The 18,576-nt window shown below is 38.0% G+C and overlaps 1 protein-coding gene across 6 annotated transcripts in view; it reads left to right on the forward strand.

The window, feature by feature from the left end:
- The window catches only part of diaph2 (diaphanous-related formin 2), a 1,308,662-nt gene that overhangs the window by 694,518 nt on the left and 595,568 nt on the right, over window positions 1-18,576 (forward strand). For all 6 annotated transcript variants that reach the window (XM_028815924.2, XM_051935345.1, XM_051935346.1 and 3 more), the window contains one exon: window positions 13,413-13,505. In XM_028815924.2, coding sequence (XP_028671757.2) covers window positions 13,413-13,505 — 93 coding nt within the window. The remainder of the gene's footprint in view (window positions 1-13,412; window positions 13,506-18,576) is intronic.

Consider the following 18,576-nt stretch of genomic DNA (forward strand, 5'->3'; position numbering starts at 1 on the left):
AGATTTTTTCTTAGAGGGTGAGAACATTTGTCTAAAAACTGATAAACTGCACTGATGAAAATATTACAGTAATACTACATTACCTTTGGAAGCAAGAAACCAACATGCAGGGTAGCTCTAGTTATACTAAAGATTTTAGCCATCTGTGAACATTATATCATGTTATTTATTTAAATGATTCCTTACACAGCTCAAGCGACACTTAAGGCACTAAATTCCATATTTAGAATATGATTATACAGACTCATCTTAATAACCTACCATCATATATTGGTAGAACAAAATATTTTCTTGATAAACAAAGCCATCCAGTATTATGTAAGTGTAAATTAAGGAAGTAAATAATCTCACTGAGATATTTGTTGTTAGAGCTCCTTTTTTATTATGTACAGCAAAGCTTTTATTCTTATATTAATGAAAGGGCATATACTGTAAACACTTAACAATAATAACCTTGCCATTTATCATGTCATTAGTGTGCATGCACTTTCTTGACTGATTACACAAATTCATGAGAAGCCAACTTTACCTGGAAAAACAGGATTTGTCACTGATGGGCTGTCATCATAGCAGGACAGTTTAGGGTAGCCAGCTGACCTGACAGCATGTGCTGACTTTATAGCATGAACCCAGACCCTTCAGAGTCCTCTCATGCTCTTGGGTAGCATTTAAAATTGTCATAGGAGACGCACAACCCCAAATAGAACTATGTCCCAAACACTGTGAGGAAGCAATACCACCAAATTTCTCTATGCACATGCACATAAGTGTGTGTGTGTGTCTGTCTGACCGGTCCGGAAGTGTGAGGTGGAGTCGGGGTAAGGGCTCCACCTCCAAGGAAACAGAAAACTCGCTTAGCCACTAATAATACAGGAGAGGCCAGCATGGCAGCAAAGCGAAACTTCAGAAGAAAGACAAAGTCGCTTAGCCGCTAACCTCAGCAAAACGGTATCCCTTTTACTTTTCCTCCTGCTGCTAATACACAAGTGAGGAGAGCACGTCGGCAAAATGAATCCTCCTGGGAGAGAGATGCCCAGAGTAGTTCCTTTCAATTACCTGACATCTCCACATTTTTTTTTTTTTTCTGACAATTTCAATAGTTTCTAGGACCACGGCCTTTTTACAGCACGGGCTTACACAGCTCGTACTATATATGTGTATATGTATTCAGTATATGGCTTTAGGAGGGATACTGACTCAAAGGAGGTTGCTTGGAATGAGGACTCTACCTGAATGGCACAAGATGAGGTAACATTCCACAGCTAACCACTATTAAAGGTTAACACCCATCCTGGCATATATGGAGCTATTCCTCATATTAATGTGGGAGGATAGGAGCAGCCAGCATGAAGCACACCCTGGATTGAATTGAGAAGTGAAATGGGAAATAGGGAGCACTGGAAAGAGAAAGAATGTTGTCATTACTTTCCAAGAATTCTGAAGGGTAGGTGAACTGGATTTTGCTTGGAGTGCCTGATCCTCTAACCAGAGAGAGACTGTTGCATCCTGGGTGGTGACATGCAGTGTTTCCCCAGAACGCTAAATGGCAAGATTGTCTTGCTGTCTTATATAGTTGATAACTGCCAGGAATGCAATACCCACCCTCATAGATCCTGAGAGGGACAAATTGGAAATGTGTGCCCATTTTAAAATACACATCTGGGCTTCTTTGGAGCACTGGCCATTTAATTGCTGCTGAAGCCTCAGGGGTGCATAGTTGCTAGAGCTGCTAAGAAGATGATCTATCCTGATTGTCACGAAACTAAAGGGAAGGGCACTCTACACAAATTAGCCAGAATGTTTTAAGCCTCTTATGCTTAGAAGACACGTGTCATGGAAGAAATGAGGGAAAGTAAATGAGCCACCAGGCAGAAAGAAAGAAATTTAAGACTGGGGGAATACTGAAGAAGGTGACAGGATTTTGTTTGCTCATGTTTATGCATTTTGTTTGACTGTTCCCTAAATGTTTAATAATAAATGTACAACTTTACATATTCTGTAACTTATTTCACATTATTCCCCATTTAAAGTTATTGACTTTCACTGAACCAAAGAGCCTCTATGGCTGGTCACTGTTCAGGGAGTGGATGTAAAGCTGGTCTACTCCTACAAGTACTTGGGGGTCCACATTAACATCAAGTTGGACTGATCTCAGAACACAGAGGAACTATACGAAAGGGCAAAGCAGGCTCTTCTTCCTTAGAAGACTGCATTCTTTTAATGTGGGAAGTAACATCCTCCACATCTTCTATAACTGTGGTGTGCTGGGCTGGTAACATCACTTCAAAAGAGGCCCACCGAATCAACAAGCTAGTTAAAAGGGCAAGCTCAGCAAGAGAGAGTGCACTCTGGACTCCCTGGATGCTGTAACAAACGAGTGGATTTAAACAAAACTGAGCGCCATTACGAACAATGCTGCACATCCCAACTGTGACGCACTGACGCTGAGTTCCTTTAAGTCAATGGATCTTTCAGCAGAAGAGTGTCAAACGCCACTGGGACTCGTTTATACCAACAGCAATACGTATGCATAATGCCTCACTGGGGCTGTCATAGCCAAGTCAGTATTTTTCTTTTTTTGAATTTTTTTTTGCTTTATAGTAATTACAGTGTGTGTGTATATTTATTTATTTCTTTATCTATTTATGTATTTATTTATAGAGTTTCTACAAAAAGCTAAATAAATAAAGTTCTATCTATCTATCTATCTATCTATCTATCTATCTATCTATCTATCTATCTATCTATCTATCTATCTATCTATCTATCTATCTATCTATCTATCTATCTATCTATCTATCTATCAATGCATTTTAACAGCAGTTCAGTTCAGCAGTCTTATTTGCCTGATTGGCCTTATTGGTCATGGTCTAGGTCTTTTATTTTGTCACATATACAGTGTACAGTGAAATTCTTACTTACGTAATGTAACTCTTATTAGTAAAATTCTAATTTTAATATATACATATGTATTGAATGGAAGCGAAGGTGTATTGAATGGAAGCGAAGTTCTGTTATACGGTTTGCATATTTGTAGTTGGAGCTCCACAAAGGGAGAGAATGAATCACCTATCATAAAGTAGTTTATATATATATATGTATTGCTGCACCAGGAAAATGAATACATACAATGAATATACTTTTACATTTTGTGAAGTTTAAAGAAAATATTATATCTCATTACACGAGAGGAATAGCACATGATGGAAACACTATGCACTGCATATACTGTACTGTAAAAATGATACATTTTCTTATCATTATTTATCATATTAAATTCCCCATCAAGGTGTTAGGTTCTCCTTTAAGGTTTTTTGAACACTTTATTTATAGTATTTATTTCTTTGGTCTTCAGCTAAAGTGACCCATTTAACTCAAGCTGAATGCCCATCTCTTCTTAAAGTACTTGTAAACTTGTTTGTTTTTTTTTTGTTTTTTTTGTTTTTTTTGTTTTTTTTTTTAACCAAGCTTTTAGTTCTTCCCCAGAAATTCTTGCATATTTATGCATCATGCTTTTCTTATTTCGGCCCTCAAATGTGGATTCTAATATAGCTGACAACATCCTTCTTAAAAGGTGTTCAGCTAAAATAAGCATCTTTGTAGCATGTGGAGTGTTTTGCAGTCTGGTTACATTACTTATGAGGTTATTTTATAATATTTTTTAAACAACTACAGTGTTTCCATAAAATGGAAATGTCTAGCAAGTTCCTTAGATGGAGATGATTCATTCTCATTTTGCATGTTCTATTAGCCAATCTTTATGATTTAGTTTTCTTTCAATATTTATTTGTGCTGATTTTAAACAGTCCCCACGCATTAAGAAACTAAATGCTGAACAGAAAGTTTGTCCTGTAGAAATAAGCCAGCCAGCAGTTTGCCACTCTCTGGGCAGATTAACATTACACAGAATGAATTGTGCAAATAAGTGCCCAGTTGTGTGGGACCACCATTCCCAAAACTGCATCACACAGGTGAAACTTGACACACCAGGCTCCAGGCCCTTTATTTTCACCTGAAACCCTTCATCTGGGTTCTGAACTCATGTTAGAATGATTTACTTCTTGTCTCACTTTACCCCTCTCCCATATTGCCTTTCTCCAGTATTGTACTAAAAATGTCACCATGATTCACTTCCTCACACACTTTTTTATGGTTTGTGGCTTTATGGTATAACAGGTCCGTGGCTCAGAAAAAGTGTCCGTTTTTAATAAATAAATAATTGGTTGCGGACGCACTGGGGAGTGGAGTAGGTGCGAGTGATCTGCTGTGAAGACACCTTGTCTCCGGGTGGGTGTGAGGCAGTCCAGGCAGTCTGATTGTCTCAGTATCAGCCCGGGGTGGCAATCAGGCGATCGCACCTATAACCGCGCTCCCCAGCATATAAAAAGGGGAGCATAAGATAAGAAAGAGAAGAGAAAGAGAAAAGAATGGAGGTTAAAGAAGAGAGTATAGAGCAGGCAGGAAATAGGGAAGAGCTAGTGCAGGAGTAAGTAGGTAATCATGCAGGAGAATGGAAGCCCCAAGAGGGCGGTGTGCAGCCGATGCTTGGGGCTGCAGCGATGGTTCGCTTCAACTGAATTATCTAAGGGAGCGGGAATGACCAGGAGGAGTGCGTATCGCATAAGTCTGGGAAGTCACCGGGAGTCGGGCAACAGAGGCTCAGACAGTGTGCCTTTTCTTGGTCCATGGAAGGAAGGACATGATTGGGAGTGTTAATGTGGGGCCATGGAAGCAGCAGGGACCCAGACCTGTAGACCACAGGAGAAAGATGGCTGTGTCCGTCGAGTAGGCTCCTACCCGGCTGTAAGGTTCATAAGGATAAGCTGGGCAGACGGTGATTTTAATGGACTGCAGTAGGGCACGTGTTTTTAGGGACAGTTTCTTGCACTGTTGGTTTTAATCTCAGGTTTTTAAAGGAATATTTGTTTGATTGCATTTTAACCTCCATCGAGACACCTTCTTTTATATGGATTATTTATTCGTTGAACTTTTTGCACTGCACTGTTTGAACACTTGTTTTAGTTGGTTTTTAATAAAAGCGCTGAACACTGTTTCACCATTCACTTGTTTGGTGTGTTTGTCCTCATCTGCTCATGAGGAGGCCCCTGGCAGGACCAGGTAGTGTGGGGTTGACCTGCACTGCACTGTCACAGGCTTTAAATAATTAGAATGAATTTTCTGAATATTTTCAGAATGGTGTATCTTAGAGGAAGGTTATAAATGAAAGATAAGTTTCACTTTAATGAATGAAATACCATTTCTGCAGTTGCCTAAAGTGCATTGAGAAAAACCTCTTGATAAGGTGAACTTGATTTTTCAATACAGCATATACATTAATAAAATGGAATAAAATAATGCATAATAATATAATATACACGGAATGAAATGGAGGAAAACAAAGACATCTGACTGGTTCTTTGTTGATTTGTTGCTTTAACTGATTTGTATTATTTTTCAAAGAAGGTTAAATTCTAAGCATTTGTTATGGATTGTCTTGTCGGATTGGTTGTATGTGTTTGACTTAACATCAAGACTTCAGTCGGCTTCGACATCCTGTACCTGTTTGAGGTCTGCTGCTGGCATTTCAATTATAAACTGCAATTGGGCCTTGGGTCAAATATTATCACTGATCTATTGCCTAGAAAGGATTCTGATCTGCGACATCTAGTAAATCTGACTGAATCTGATGCATCTCCTTCATTGGATCTTTTCAAAATCGCCTCACAGTCCTGTTGCATGAAGTGAACATACTGGTAAATTAGATTGGTTTGTTTGCTTCCACTTGCTGGAATAAAGTTTATTATTTGTTTACCTTCCAGTGACTAAATATTGGCGAACTGTTGGCGAAATGATGAAAAATTATTTAACCCCTCAACTCTTGCTGTTCAATGGGCAGTACAGCTGTTCGTAACTTGGCTACTTTCTCGGTTTTCTTCGCCGTCCTGTGACGATGCAGGTTCGATACATGCTCCCATCATCTGTCCGGGAGTCCTTGAACCCTACACAGTCGGTAATGTTACCGATGAGCTTAGCAGTGAGGCAACAACACAGCAAGGGGATAGTGCAAAAGTGCTTTTATTAAAACAACAACAAAATAATGTCCAAATAAATAAGGTGCAGTGATTCACAAATCTTCTTTAAATAAATAATCCTTAAAAGACACGTGGAGGTTTAAAAATCAATAAATAGAACAAAAACAATAATCCTTTAAAAAACGATGAGGTTAAAACGTTGGAAGCAATCTCTTTAAAACACAAAGCCTGGTGTGTTCGTCTAACTAGTGACTCCCCTGCTTCTCCCTATTCAGGCTTTGCAGCAGGGGGAGCCACCCTACCTGCAGCTGACCTTCTTTCCACTTCAGAACAGGTCTGGAGGCCTCCTGATCCCTGACTTTGGTCGTGCTCTCAACCCAGACCGGGACTTGGCTTCTCTCCAACGTCCAGGACTCTCACACTGGAAATTATCTTCCTAAGTCTCCCGACTCCCGCTGTCTTCCACAGCGAGTCACCCCCCTCGCTAGTCACAGCCGCTCCTCTCAAAATGCTCAGTGGGAGCGACCACAATCAACTGCCCTAGGTGTTAGATAAACACCTCGCTAGGGCCCACAGTCCAGCTGCACTCGAGCCTGCTCTCGCTCGTTCGCTCGATCTCCTTCGCTCTCTCTCTCACACCGGCTTTCTCCTCACTTCCTTCCAGCAACCTCTGTCTTTTTTCCTTTCTCTTTCATTCCATTTTTTTCTCTTTCCGTTCATTTTTCCCTCTAGCTGACTCGTGCTTCTATATATCGAGAAGGCATAGCAGCTGCGGCAAATTAGCAGCCCCAGGAACAATCACGGATGCGAGCAGTCTCTCACCTGTGCACTTAGGTGAGAAACGCCCACATCGCAAATCGCCCTGAGAACTGCTGCAGCCACACAACCACCACGCCTCCTTGCTAAGCCGCGAGAGCGGTGATTATTTGTTTAAAACTGGCCTTTGCTGAGAGCTGTGGACCCGCTATACCACACGTCCACATTAAAGTTATCGTGCATCTCAACATCACTGGACACTGCTGCTGCCGGCAATATTAGTAGCTCTGTTTGGTCAAACTCATACTTGAATGCTTAATATACAGCACAGCTGTTTATGAATTTCACTTCCCTTTGCCCGCTCTCAAAAGCTTCCTCACATGCAAATTCCATGACTTAATTTAAAACTGCTTTGCTTAAAGTTCAATGTCTTAATAATAAAGCTTTACCTATATAAAAATGTATTCAAGAGAAGGAACTGGACATATTGTGTTTAACTGAAATGTGACAACAGCCCACTGGCTAATTTTATCTGCCTCAGGCAACCCCTCTTGGATTTTGGTAGGTTTCCAAGCCTCGTGAATCTGGACATGGTGGGCCACTACTGTGGTGTACAGGACTGATTTTAAACTAAAATACACTGTTTTAGCTTCATATTTGTGCTTTGAATATTTTGCTGTGCAGTTATTAGGCTCACAGTTACTCACTATTTTATAGTGCATTGGTCTGCAAACCATTTTATTTTTTTAACTGCAGAACTGTCATCATTGCTTTTTTTCAGCAATAGCCCTTTCCCAAAATATTTTAGCTGTTGTTGACTTTAATATTCATGCTGACTCTCCAGAGTGTTCTTTTCTGCTGATTATTTTATCTGTTCTAGAATGCCATGGCATTACTCAGCATATTACTTTCCCTACTTATTGTAAAGGGCACACACTTTATCTGGTGTGCTCTCCTCTGGTTCAGCTCTCTTTAATTTTATTATACTTGATTTTCCTACCTCTGATCATAAAGCAGTTATTTTCAATATTTTAACTCAATTAACAAAGATAAAGCATGCTCACAGTATTTCTTTTCATAATTTGAAAAATCTTCAACAATCTGTTTTTGGTTCCTTTATTAGTAAAAAACTTTCCACTGAGTTGCTGTATTTTATAATAATTATTCATCATATCATGTAGGTATTCTTGCCCCAGTTAAAACACAGACTGTTTATTTCAACATAGCACACCTATGCTGTGTCTTATGAAAGCAGCTGTGCATCAACTGGAGAGCATGTCCAGAAAAAACTATCCTGATTGCTGACCATCTTATTAAATACAAAGAAGCAATACAGTATTAGCTGCCAGATCTACTTATTATTTACTATTATTAGGGCTGATGGAGATAATTTTGAAATTCTTTTTTCAACAGTTAATGAACTCCTACAGTCTCACTGTAATTGTGATTTTACTACCACTTCAGAAGTTTGTTGTTCTGTTTAAAAATGTTTCCAATCTAAAATTGAAGCTATTCGTCAACAACTCAGCACTACACAACTACCTTCACTTCCGTTCTGGATGAGCACTGCCTTATATGTCGCAATTTGTTTTTCGGATTTCTCTCCAGTTAATGATACTTTGATTTCAGATATGATCTGTAAATGTAATTAATCAACATCTCAAACATATACTGTACCTTTGCCTTCTCACATCCCCTTTTCACTGCTGTTATTAATTTTTGCCTTTCCCCTCGTGTAGTTCCTGATTGCTTGAAAATTGCTGCAGTTACCCCTGTTATCAAAAACACCAGTAGTAATCTCAATGATTTTAGCAATTATTGCTCTATTTCCAGTCTTACCTTTCTGGCCAAAGTTTTAGAATGTGTTTCTACAGGACTGTATGAACATTAATAAACATTTTAAACCTTTTCAATATGGTTTCTATTCTAAGCATAGTATTGAAACAACTTTAGAGTCACAAATGATCTGTTTCAGGCTGCTGATTCCAGATTTCTAAGTATTCTTATCGTTCTCCATATTCGTTTAGTATTTGACACTATTTCTTTCACAGTTATTCATGATTTCAGTTCTACTTATCTAATAGATTTCAGTTTTATCAACTGAATTACTGCATTTCTCAGCATTCACTCATTACCCATGGTGTGCTGCAGGGTTCAGTACTGGGAGCTTTGCTTCTTATCACTTACTTTCTCTTTCTTGGTTTCATTACACATCACTATGGTATTCAGTTTCATTGTTATGCTGATGACATCCGGATGGCACATCTTGTCCTCCTGCTTAATAGTGGCAAGTCCAAAAATTGCCTTTTAGGCTATAAAGCTGTCCTTTTAAACTTTGGAAATGTTCACAACTTCATTGATGACACAGCTGTTCCTTTACACTCTCAAGAGTCTTGGTGTTGTTTTTGGCAGCATTATCTTTTTGCAAACTCACATTAATACTACACCCTGTGCAGCCTTTTATAACCTTCATAACATTTTAAGACGTTGTCCTTTACCAAACTGCTCTGAGGCTGAGACACAAAGTCGTGCATTTGTCACCTCAAGGTTAGACTGTAGCATTCTTCTGTCTTGCATATCAACTAAATTTATAAACAACCTGCAATAGATGCAGAATTCTGCTGCACATTTATCAAGTTAAACTAAGGCTCAGGGTCAAATTAGCCCTATTCTGTACAAATGTCACTGGCTCCTAGTTAGATAATATATTGACTTTAAGATTCTTCTCCACACACATACAAAGCACTCCATGATCTGGCTGCTGCTTATGTAAAAGATTTTGTCACAGATTATACCCCGTCCCGCTCACTGTACTCCTCTTCTTTTAATTATCCCATCAGATAACCTATCTCCCATGGGAGGTCGGCCTTTTAGTTATACTGCTCCTTAGCTCTGGAATTCCCTCCTTCATAGTACTGTATTCTGTTTCTTTATTTAAAGTACAACTTGTTTATTCAATTTTTGGTCTTCTCAATGTCATAAATAATATCTTTCTTGATTGTTTTGATTAAATAGGTGTGTACACTGTTTTATTGTTTTTCCTGTACTGAGAACAAGGAAGCAATTAATTTAAATATATTATTATTATGTCAGTGGAAGTGCTGAACTATACAACTCATGGCACCCAATCCCAGAGTTAAATCATGTGTGTTAAATTGATTGAATATTTTTCATTTATGTGATTGGTTGTTCTGAATTTCTTTCTGTTAAATTCCAATCATTGGTTCTAAGGGTTTGAAAAATATTTTTTCTAAATAGCAATTTGTTAATAGCAGATAATCAGCATATAGCTTATGTATCTGATAGTTATTTCCTTTTTCCATGTCCTAAAATAAAGTAATGCCATATATTAAATATAAATCTTCTGCTATTTTATATCGACTCCCAGGTATTACTTGTTTTTAAATTAGTAGGCTATATGTTTTCATATTCTAAAGTTGTATAATTGATTTTCCTTATTAATGTAGATTTAGCACACAGACATCAAAACCAAAAGCCTAATGGTGTGAGAAAAAGAAAGCACAGCAGTGGTATTAACAGCAGCTTTGGCCAATATCAACAAAGACACTTGTTAAAAATTCACTTCAACTTATAAATACAATAAAAAACTACACAGTCAGTAAAATGCATTGGTGGCACAAAAATCAGCAAACTATGATTTAGAGCAGCATTTGCGGTAGGCAGGCAGTCCAGCTGCAGCTTGAAAGCACAGTTTTACTATGTTGGGATGGCAGCTTAATCCCACTACTGCAAGTGTTGATGTGAATATGTAGTTTGTTTTGGCATTTGTCATCACAGATGAACATGTTTATACTCTACTTTACACATTTACAGAATATTGTGTGTGTGCCTAATACACTGGAGTGGAAACAGTCTGGAGCACCAGTATGGAGAGGAGAGAGTTGAAGCCTGGGTGGATATTTAGGGCTTCTCTAACCATAATGGTCTGGTGACTCTGCAGTATTTGTTTGATCCTGGCCCTGTGTGAGGAAGAGTGAGGCAAAAGTGGGCTGAAAGGAGAATGACGAACCTTCAGGTAGCAGATGGCAGGATTCTGTCTCATTTTTTAAGAGAGGAAAGCACAGGGCATGGACAGGGACAGAGCCCAGTAAACGCCTCGGCAGAGAGAGAAGCAAGTTTTAGCTCTGATAATACTCATTTGCATGCCAGTGCAGGGGAAGGGCTTTGCAAATGGATTCTCAACTTGTTCTGTGGTGGGTGTACTGGAACGGCAGCATGCAAGGGTATCAGAACAGAAAAGAGAGACTCCTGGCATTTATTGTTTTGAATGGACTGTAGAAGGCTAGAAGACAGGCAACCAAAACGTTATTTATTAGTGACTGACACCAAACACAGAGTGAGGCCAGGGAAGAAAGTAAAGAGGATGAAAAACCTCCTGTTAGAGTGTGGTACACAGCATAAAACTGTGTGAGCAGAGATCACAGAGCAGGCAGAAGGTGAGCTATTATTCTGATGTTTGCTCTTTTAGCTGACTTTTCTATATGTTCCCACGTATGGTACACCAAATTAATCTTTTCTTTTCTCCACCTTCTTGGTGATCTGTGTAGGGTGGAGTGGTGGCTCTAAGGCTAGGTATTTGCACTGGGAATCGAAAGATTGCTGGTTCAAATCCTGCAAATGCCAAAAGTGACTCTACTCTGTTGGGCCCTTGAGCAAAGCCCTTAACCTGCAATTGCTCCATCCTAAGTATGACGTTAATCTGCATCCAGCCAGCAAGTAGGCCCTCCAACCTGCAGGGAAAACTTGGGGGTTGGTGGCAGAATTGGCACACCGGCCACCATAAAAAACCTCACACTGTTCCATTCCATCTGAACTGCTGAGGTGTCACCCACCACATGGCTGCACTTGGGTCCTAATCTGGGTTCCTGAGTTGATTTGTCATGTGGTGGGTTCAGCAATGCGCTATATCAGTGTGTGCTCCTAACCTCTAACAGTGAGTAATATATGAAATATTTCTGTTTCATGCATATTATGCTCATGATAATGTTAAAATATGAGTACATTAGAGGGTCAGCTCAAGTTGGACGGTTGGGAGACAAAGTCAGAGAGGTGAGATTACGTTGGTTTGGACATGTGCAGAGGAGAGATGCTGAGTATACTGGGAGAAGGATGCTAAGGATAGAGCTGCCAGGCAAGAGAAAAAGAGAAAGGCCTAAGAGAAGGTTTATGGATGTGGTGAGAGTGTACATGCAGGTGATGGGTGTAACAGAACAAGATATAGAGGACAGACAAGCAGATATGGAAGAAGATAATCCACTGTGGCAACCCCTAATGGGAGCAGCCGAAAGAAGAAGAAGTGTGATTCAGTGTATTTTGTCATTTTTTGGGTGATTGTGTAGCAACATGCCCACTTTGCCATGTAACATATTCTGGATAGAATGGGTTTTTAGTTTCATACTATAAGAACCAACTATTTCCCAAAAAAGAAAAAAATATATGTATAAATATGTATACACATACACAGTATATAGTGCTTGTTCATAACTGGATAGTAAAGTATATAATACTATACAGTATGCTAATGGAACAATGCACAGTACCATGATAAATGTATTACAGTCTAGTTCTAGGTGAAGGCTATATAGTAACTGATTGTATTTTACTGGATCTCCACCCAGATCCATGTTAGACATTCAGAAGGAGGTGACCCCCTCATATGGGAACCACCAGAGCGTTTAATTATCAGAAAACATAATGATTATTTGTCATTATATACCGTATGTGCGGAATAACTTGCTTTAATCAAAATGACACCCAACACAATATCCATTTTCATGTTTATGTTTATACATTTTAATATAGAAAATTAGTTTTCATTATATTATGTGGTAATGTGGATATTTTATAATGCAATTTCTGTACCTAAAAATAGCCACATAGATCTCTGCTGACCATAAACCAGATGGTGTTTAACTTGGGAATAAATAAAGCTGTGATTTGCAGCCAGATATTAGATTTTAATTTGTTTGTTGTTGCTGTGTAGGTGAAGGGACAATATGACATAAAATCTCTGACGAGAATCTCTGACGAATTGTTTTCTGTCTAATGCAGTGAAGGTGGTAATACCATGAAGTGTATGATTCTTGCGCTGTACAAGTCCGAGGTTCACTTGTATTGTCATGTCTCTTCTTTCTGTGATATTTTCATTTTTGCATTTACCTAAGAGTTGTGTGTCAAGTTTGCAACATATGATACTCAGTTCTCTTTGTTGGGGAATCACGTTTTGCGGTAATGACATTTCAAGTGCTAGTGTACTGATCAACATATTTTTTCATTAATTCATAAAGAAAGCTGTTACATTTTTGGAAATGATGGAGACAGGCGTTTGCAATTCAATTGGGCTCAAATACAGAAATACAATTCAGTGTGTTTTTATTTACAATGATTCGAAGGTGGGACTCGCATTGTGCATAAGTTGACCCGTACATCCAATAAATAAATAAATAAATAAATAAACATGTAATGTTTTATAAGAAGGTTTAAAAAAAATTGAACATTTCCACTGGCTGATTTAAACACCTCGTCACCCAGTATAAAAGTAAATGTTGTCCTCAGTTAAAGAACTGTCTAAATGCTAATTTTACATTTTCTTTTTCATTACAGTGAGGAAGGTTTTGGATGAGACTGATGATAACAGAGTAAAGAAAAAGGTGAAGGAGCTACGAATACTGGATGCCAAAACAGCTCAAAACCTTTGTAAGTTTAGTTGTCTTACTTCATACTTAATGTATTGATTAAAGTGCTTCCACCTGCAGTATACCTTCATAAACTTTAAATTTAGTGTTCTTAAACTGGGGCACAACCTTACTGTTTCAGCTTAATTGCATTAGGGACCTAAGTTCAATTACCAGTATATTCACTGTCTCTATGGAGTCTGCAAATTCTGTTTTATTTTTTAATCCCTACTTGATTGGAAGTAAAGTAATGAAATTATCAATGCTTATGTCTATGCATTGTGCTATGAATTTATAGTTTTTATATGGTTTGTCCAGATTTAATGAAATGCCTTGTCACTGTAAAACGCATTGTAAGAAGCTATCATTGACCAAAAGACACAGTTCAGAATGAAAATATAAACACATTTCAGGGAAAAAACATGAAAAAGAAACACTGGAAATGAAAGCTTTACCTTATGCGAAGATTGTTACTTGGGCTTCATAAAGTTTCATTTAGCACTGTTCATCTTTAAATAATTATGATTTTGCCTGACATTAACACCAGTCACTGAATGCACACAACCAGTTTATGTCATAATTAAAATGCATCTTACTTTTGTGCTGAGTGTTCAAATTATTAATCTCATTATTATGCACTTAGGAATGTCATACAAGCATTTTAAGATTCATTCACTCCAGCTCCCTGGTACAACAGACACCCGGCACAAGTGTAGCACAACACACACTTTTTATTTTTAAAGGGAGAAACGCTTTTCTCTTTGTTCCCACCAGCCCAACTCAATTACAGTAAAAACAAATAAGCAGCACACAGCAATGTCTTTCCCTTTCGCCTTCACTCCTCTTCTGGCAAGCTTCGTCCTCCTCCCGACTCTTGCTCTCGAGTAGTGGCAGGCAGCTCCTTTGTATGCTGCATCTGAGGGCACTTCAGGTGGCTCATCAGCATTATCTAGAAGTACTCCCAGGTGTTGTGGAAACCCAAAATACGGTTCTGCAGCTCCATCTGGCAGCCCCCATGGAACCCAACAGGGCTGTGCCAAACTCCAACTCCCATGGAGCCCTACGGGAATCTGAGGTGCCACTGCAACCCAAGGGTGGCTGCCATCTAGTATCCCAGGGGAGGTAGTGGCCTGTGTACATCTGCTCCCCATGTCCTTGTACTATGGTGGACTCCCAGCTGGGCACCAGCTGTCTGTCACTATATATATATATATATAATACTGACAGTGCATATATAGTGTGAATATTTAGTGTATAACTTCTTATAATAGGTGCTGCTTTACTGGGTCCATAGTAAAAAGAGATAAGATACTGCATTTTTGCTATGTTTATTGTAAGACCTTTTTTCTTCTGCTGTGAAAAAATTAAACAAGCTCATAAATCATATTTAAATAATTTAAGAAATCGTGACACTTGTCTAATCTTTTTTTTTTAAATGTGTCTTTTGTGATTTACTCTACAAGACACAGATAAAGCTAGGTTTTCAACCTGGGGATGAGTTAAGATAATATAACATAACACAAATCTGCTAAATCCAATTGAGAGTTGCAGTGGGCTGGAGTATGGGGTGCAAGGCAGGAAACAGAAGGGCAGGGTGTTGGTCCATCACAGGGCCCACTCATGCACACACCTCTAAGCAATCTGATTGATCATTTTGGCTTTGATCTGATTGGTTAGTTTTATTTGGTTACTCATTCAATCTGATTGGTCTGTTTGTCTTGGGGCTGATTAGTAAGTTTCTCTTTGGTTGCTAGTGGTAGGACAACCTCAGGCTCATTCTTGACATCTGCTGACAGGACCATGTGATGAATGAGAAAGTCCTTACACATGCCAGGATCCCCAGTCTTTACACCCTGCTGATGCAATGCCAACTTCTCTGCATTGGCCATGTTTACCAGATGCCTCATTGAAGGGTCCCCAAGGTTCTCTTGTACGGTAAGCTGAATGCTGGCACCAAGGCACAGGTTTGCTCCCACCTCCACTATAAGGACGTCTGCAAACGTGACATAAAGTCCATGGGCATTGACATCAGGAGCTGGGAGGAATGTGCAAGTAACTGCGTTCACTGAAGACAGATCCAGAGAGGAGACAGCAAAAGAGAGACCATGCTGAATCAAACTGCAGCAGATAAGAGAGCACAGTGAAAAGTAATCCATGGAACAAACTGAGACGGCAATAACTTTTTGTGTAATTATTGCCAGATGGACTGCCACTTCACAAATTGGGCTCTACAACCACACCAAGCTCTGCACTGTCAGCACCTCATGATTCTTTGTCACATGACTGTGCACATATGCCATGTTCTCATGAAACCAACGGTTGCCTGATAATAATTACAATACATAACAGTTTCATTTTATGATTATTAATGAGTTTTTTTGTGTACCTAAAAACAATATTCTACTTCATAAAATATATTTTTAAAGTTTTCAGTATATCATTGTTATCCTAATTACATAGAAGCTACAACCAACACTAAAGTCACAATCACACAGAACAGTCAACAAATCAAAGACATTGCCATATGTACATACTGTATACATGAAGATAGCAAAAATAATTGTTAAGCATAGAATATTTGTTCTTAACAGAAAAAGTAAGAGACCGATTTTTATGTGCTTAGTTTTAATGTTAGCAAGGAAAAAATAAATAATTATATAAATATGTAAAAAATGCAAACAATTACTAAACTAATCAAGAGCTGTATTTCATGGAGGGTAAAATAATACACAATTATTAACTTGGCAAAGGAGTGCAAACTTAAAGCTTTAAATGAATTTTATACTCTGTACTGTACTACTGTTTTTACTATAGATGTAAGTTTTATTAATCAGAGATTTTTACTTTTTTAATGAGATTTTTTTTACTTTTTGTGCAAAAAGCAAATTTCTGTTTCTGAGACCATTTAAGAGTATGCACTCTGAAGGGTCCATTACTCAAGAGCATTCATGAACTTAGAAACATAAAGGGCATTAAATAAGGTCAAGAATATCTGTTTCAGGGTTTTTGTGTAATTGAGACAGAATAATTGGAATCTATACAAAAAGAAAAAAGAAACAGAAAATTCATATCTGAGTCTTTTTTATTCCTTCTGTAGCCATTGTGGGCATCTAATACAAAGCAAAAAATTGTGTTTGTCTTTACAATGATTGAAGGTGATGGCATGTAGTTTGTTTTATTTGTATGTACCCAAAGAATGTAAATCCCAATACTTTCCCAAAGCAGTTCTAAAAATGCCTATTAGAGGGGGATTTAACCATCAAACCTGCAAGTAATAATGGAAGCACTGAATATTTATAATAATAATAATAATAATGGGAATAATTAATATAATAATATTAATAATGAGAAGTACTGAATATTTATAAAATAAAAGATGCATGCATCACAATAAATGAAAATGGTATTGCCCATGATACAAAACAATTCAAATCAAACAGGTCTCAGTAGAAAAAATCAAGGAATTGACAAAAATAAAACCACACACACACACACACACGCACACACACGCGCACACACACACACACACACACACACACACACAAGTACACACACCCACTCCCTGGCATGTTCAAAATGAATCACCAGGAACTGTAGATGATCCTCTGGATTTATAAGGTTGAGGGCACTTCCTGGTGCTGATTGGCCGGTGGCCCTGCCTCTTGGGGGACCACCCTCAAAACACATGGGATATAACACAGGCAGCTTAAAAACAATATCAAAAACAAAGAATAATGCCTATAATCAACAAATGCAAGAGTAACATAAATGAATGGCCCAAAAATCCATGAAGTAAGACTTTGAACCCCAGCCTGGAATGGAGCCCTGGCTGAAACATGACAGAAATCAGAGAAGTTTCATAACTGTATCTGATGTCATTTTTAGGTTTGTCGTTTTTTTTTTAGTAACATAGTCACAGCCACGTGTTTTGTTTGGACCATAATGAGATTATTTTGGCCCTGTACCAGTGTTGTTAGAAAAGGTTTTAAAACCACAAAGTTATATTAATGTTTGTGATAAAGTCTATCTCTGTGTTTTATTGTTGCTGTGTAAATTTCTGGGCAGGTTGAGTTTAGAGTAAAAGTGAGAGAAGTCAAAGAAATTAGGGGCATTTGGATATAGTGTAATTTATATTATTGTGTGTATATTGTAAAAGTAATTTAGATGTTATTATTATTTATTATCTGTCAGTTTTCTCCAATGCTTTTCCAGGTGAGGGTTTCAGTGGTGTAAGAGTTACAGTCAGCAGCGGCTAGTGCAAGGAAGGGAACTCTGTCAGCATGTTCAGTAGGCTATGTAAATATAAAATATTAGTCACATCATTAGTCATTTATCAAAATGAAGTACATTTGCAGTCTATGAAAAGTGCTTTTAACAATGTTCCTTTATTTACTTAAGCTGATTTGTTTATCCTTTTCCTGTTCACCGCATACTTATTTATTAGTGTTTTTATTTGGCATATATTACTGCCAGAATAGTGTCTTCCTCATTATGGATTTATAATCATGCTTTATTTGTCACTGTGATTCTCATTAGTGTTTCAGACCATTTTTATTTAGAGACATGCATATGTAATGTTGTCAAGTGAAGGTTCATGAATTTTAACAATACCCTTCACCCTCAAATTAACTTCTTCCATAACTTTCAGTTGACTGCCTGCAAGTGTCTAAGTCTTAAAAGAGTTTTTTTTAAATTAAGAATAAGAGGACACTGAGCAACCCAATTTGTGCTCTAATCATTAGAAACATCAAAAGGTGCATATGTTGAAAGGCTCACCTTGTAGTTTCTTGCTATGGTTTTCTCTAATTACATTTCTTCATGAATACTAAATAGGTGGGACTATTGGCTCGTACTCGTGTTTTTGGTTGGTTTCTCCTTAAAGTTACAAGCTTTGTGTACTGTTCTGTTCACGGAACATTTGGAAATAATTATTCCACATTGTCCTATAGATGATACAGGCTTTTTAATCACATCTCTCTCCATTTGTCTTTTCAAACGAATGGATATGTTTTTTCCTTAATTCTTATTATCAGGTATCTGCCAACAGCTTGATACATTTCTTGCCATCTTAGAATATTTCAGAAGAATGAAAA

Source organism: Erpetoichthys calabaricus, chromosome 12 (genome assembly GCF_900747795.2).
Source record: "Erpetoichthys calabaricus chromosome 12, fErpCal1.3, whole genome shotgun sequence".
NCBI lineage: Eukaryota > Metazoa > Chordata > Cladistia > Polypteriformes > Polypteridae > Erpetoichthys > Erpetoichthys calabaricus.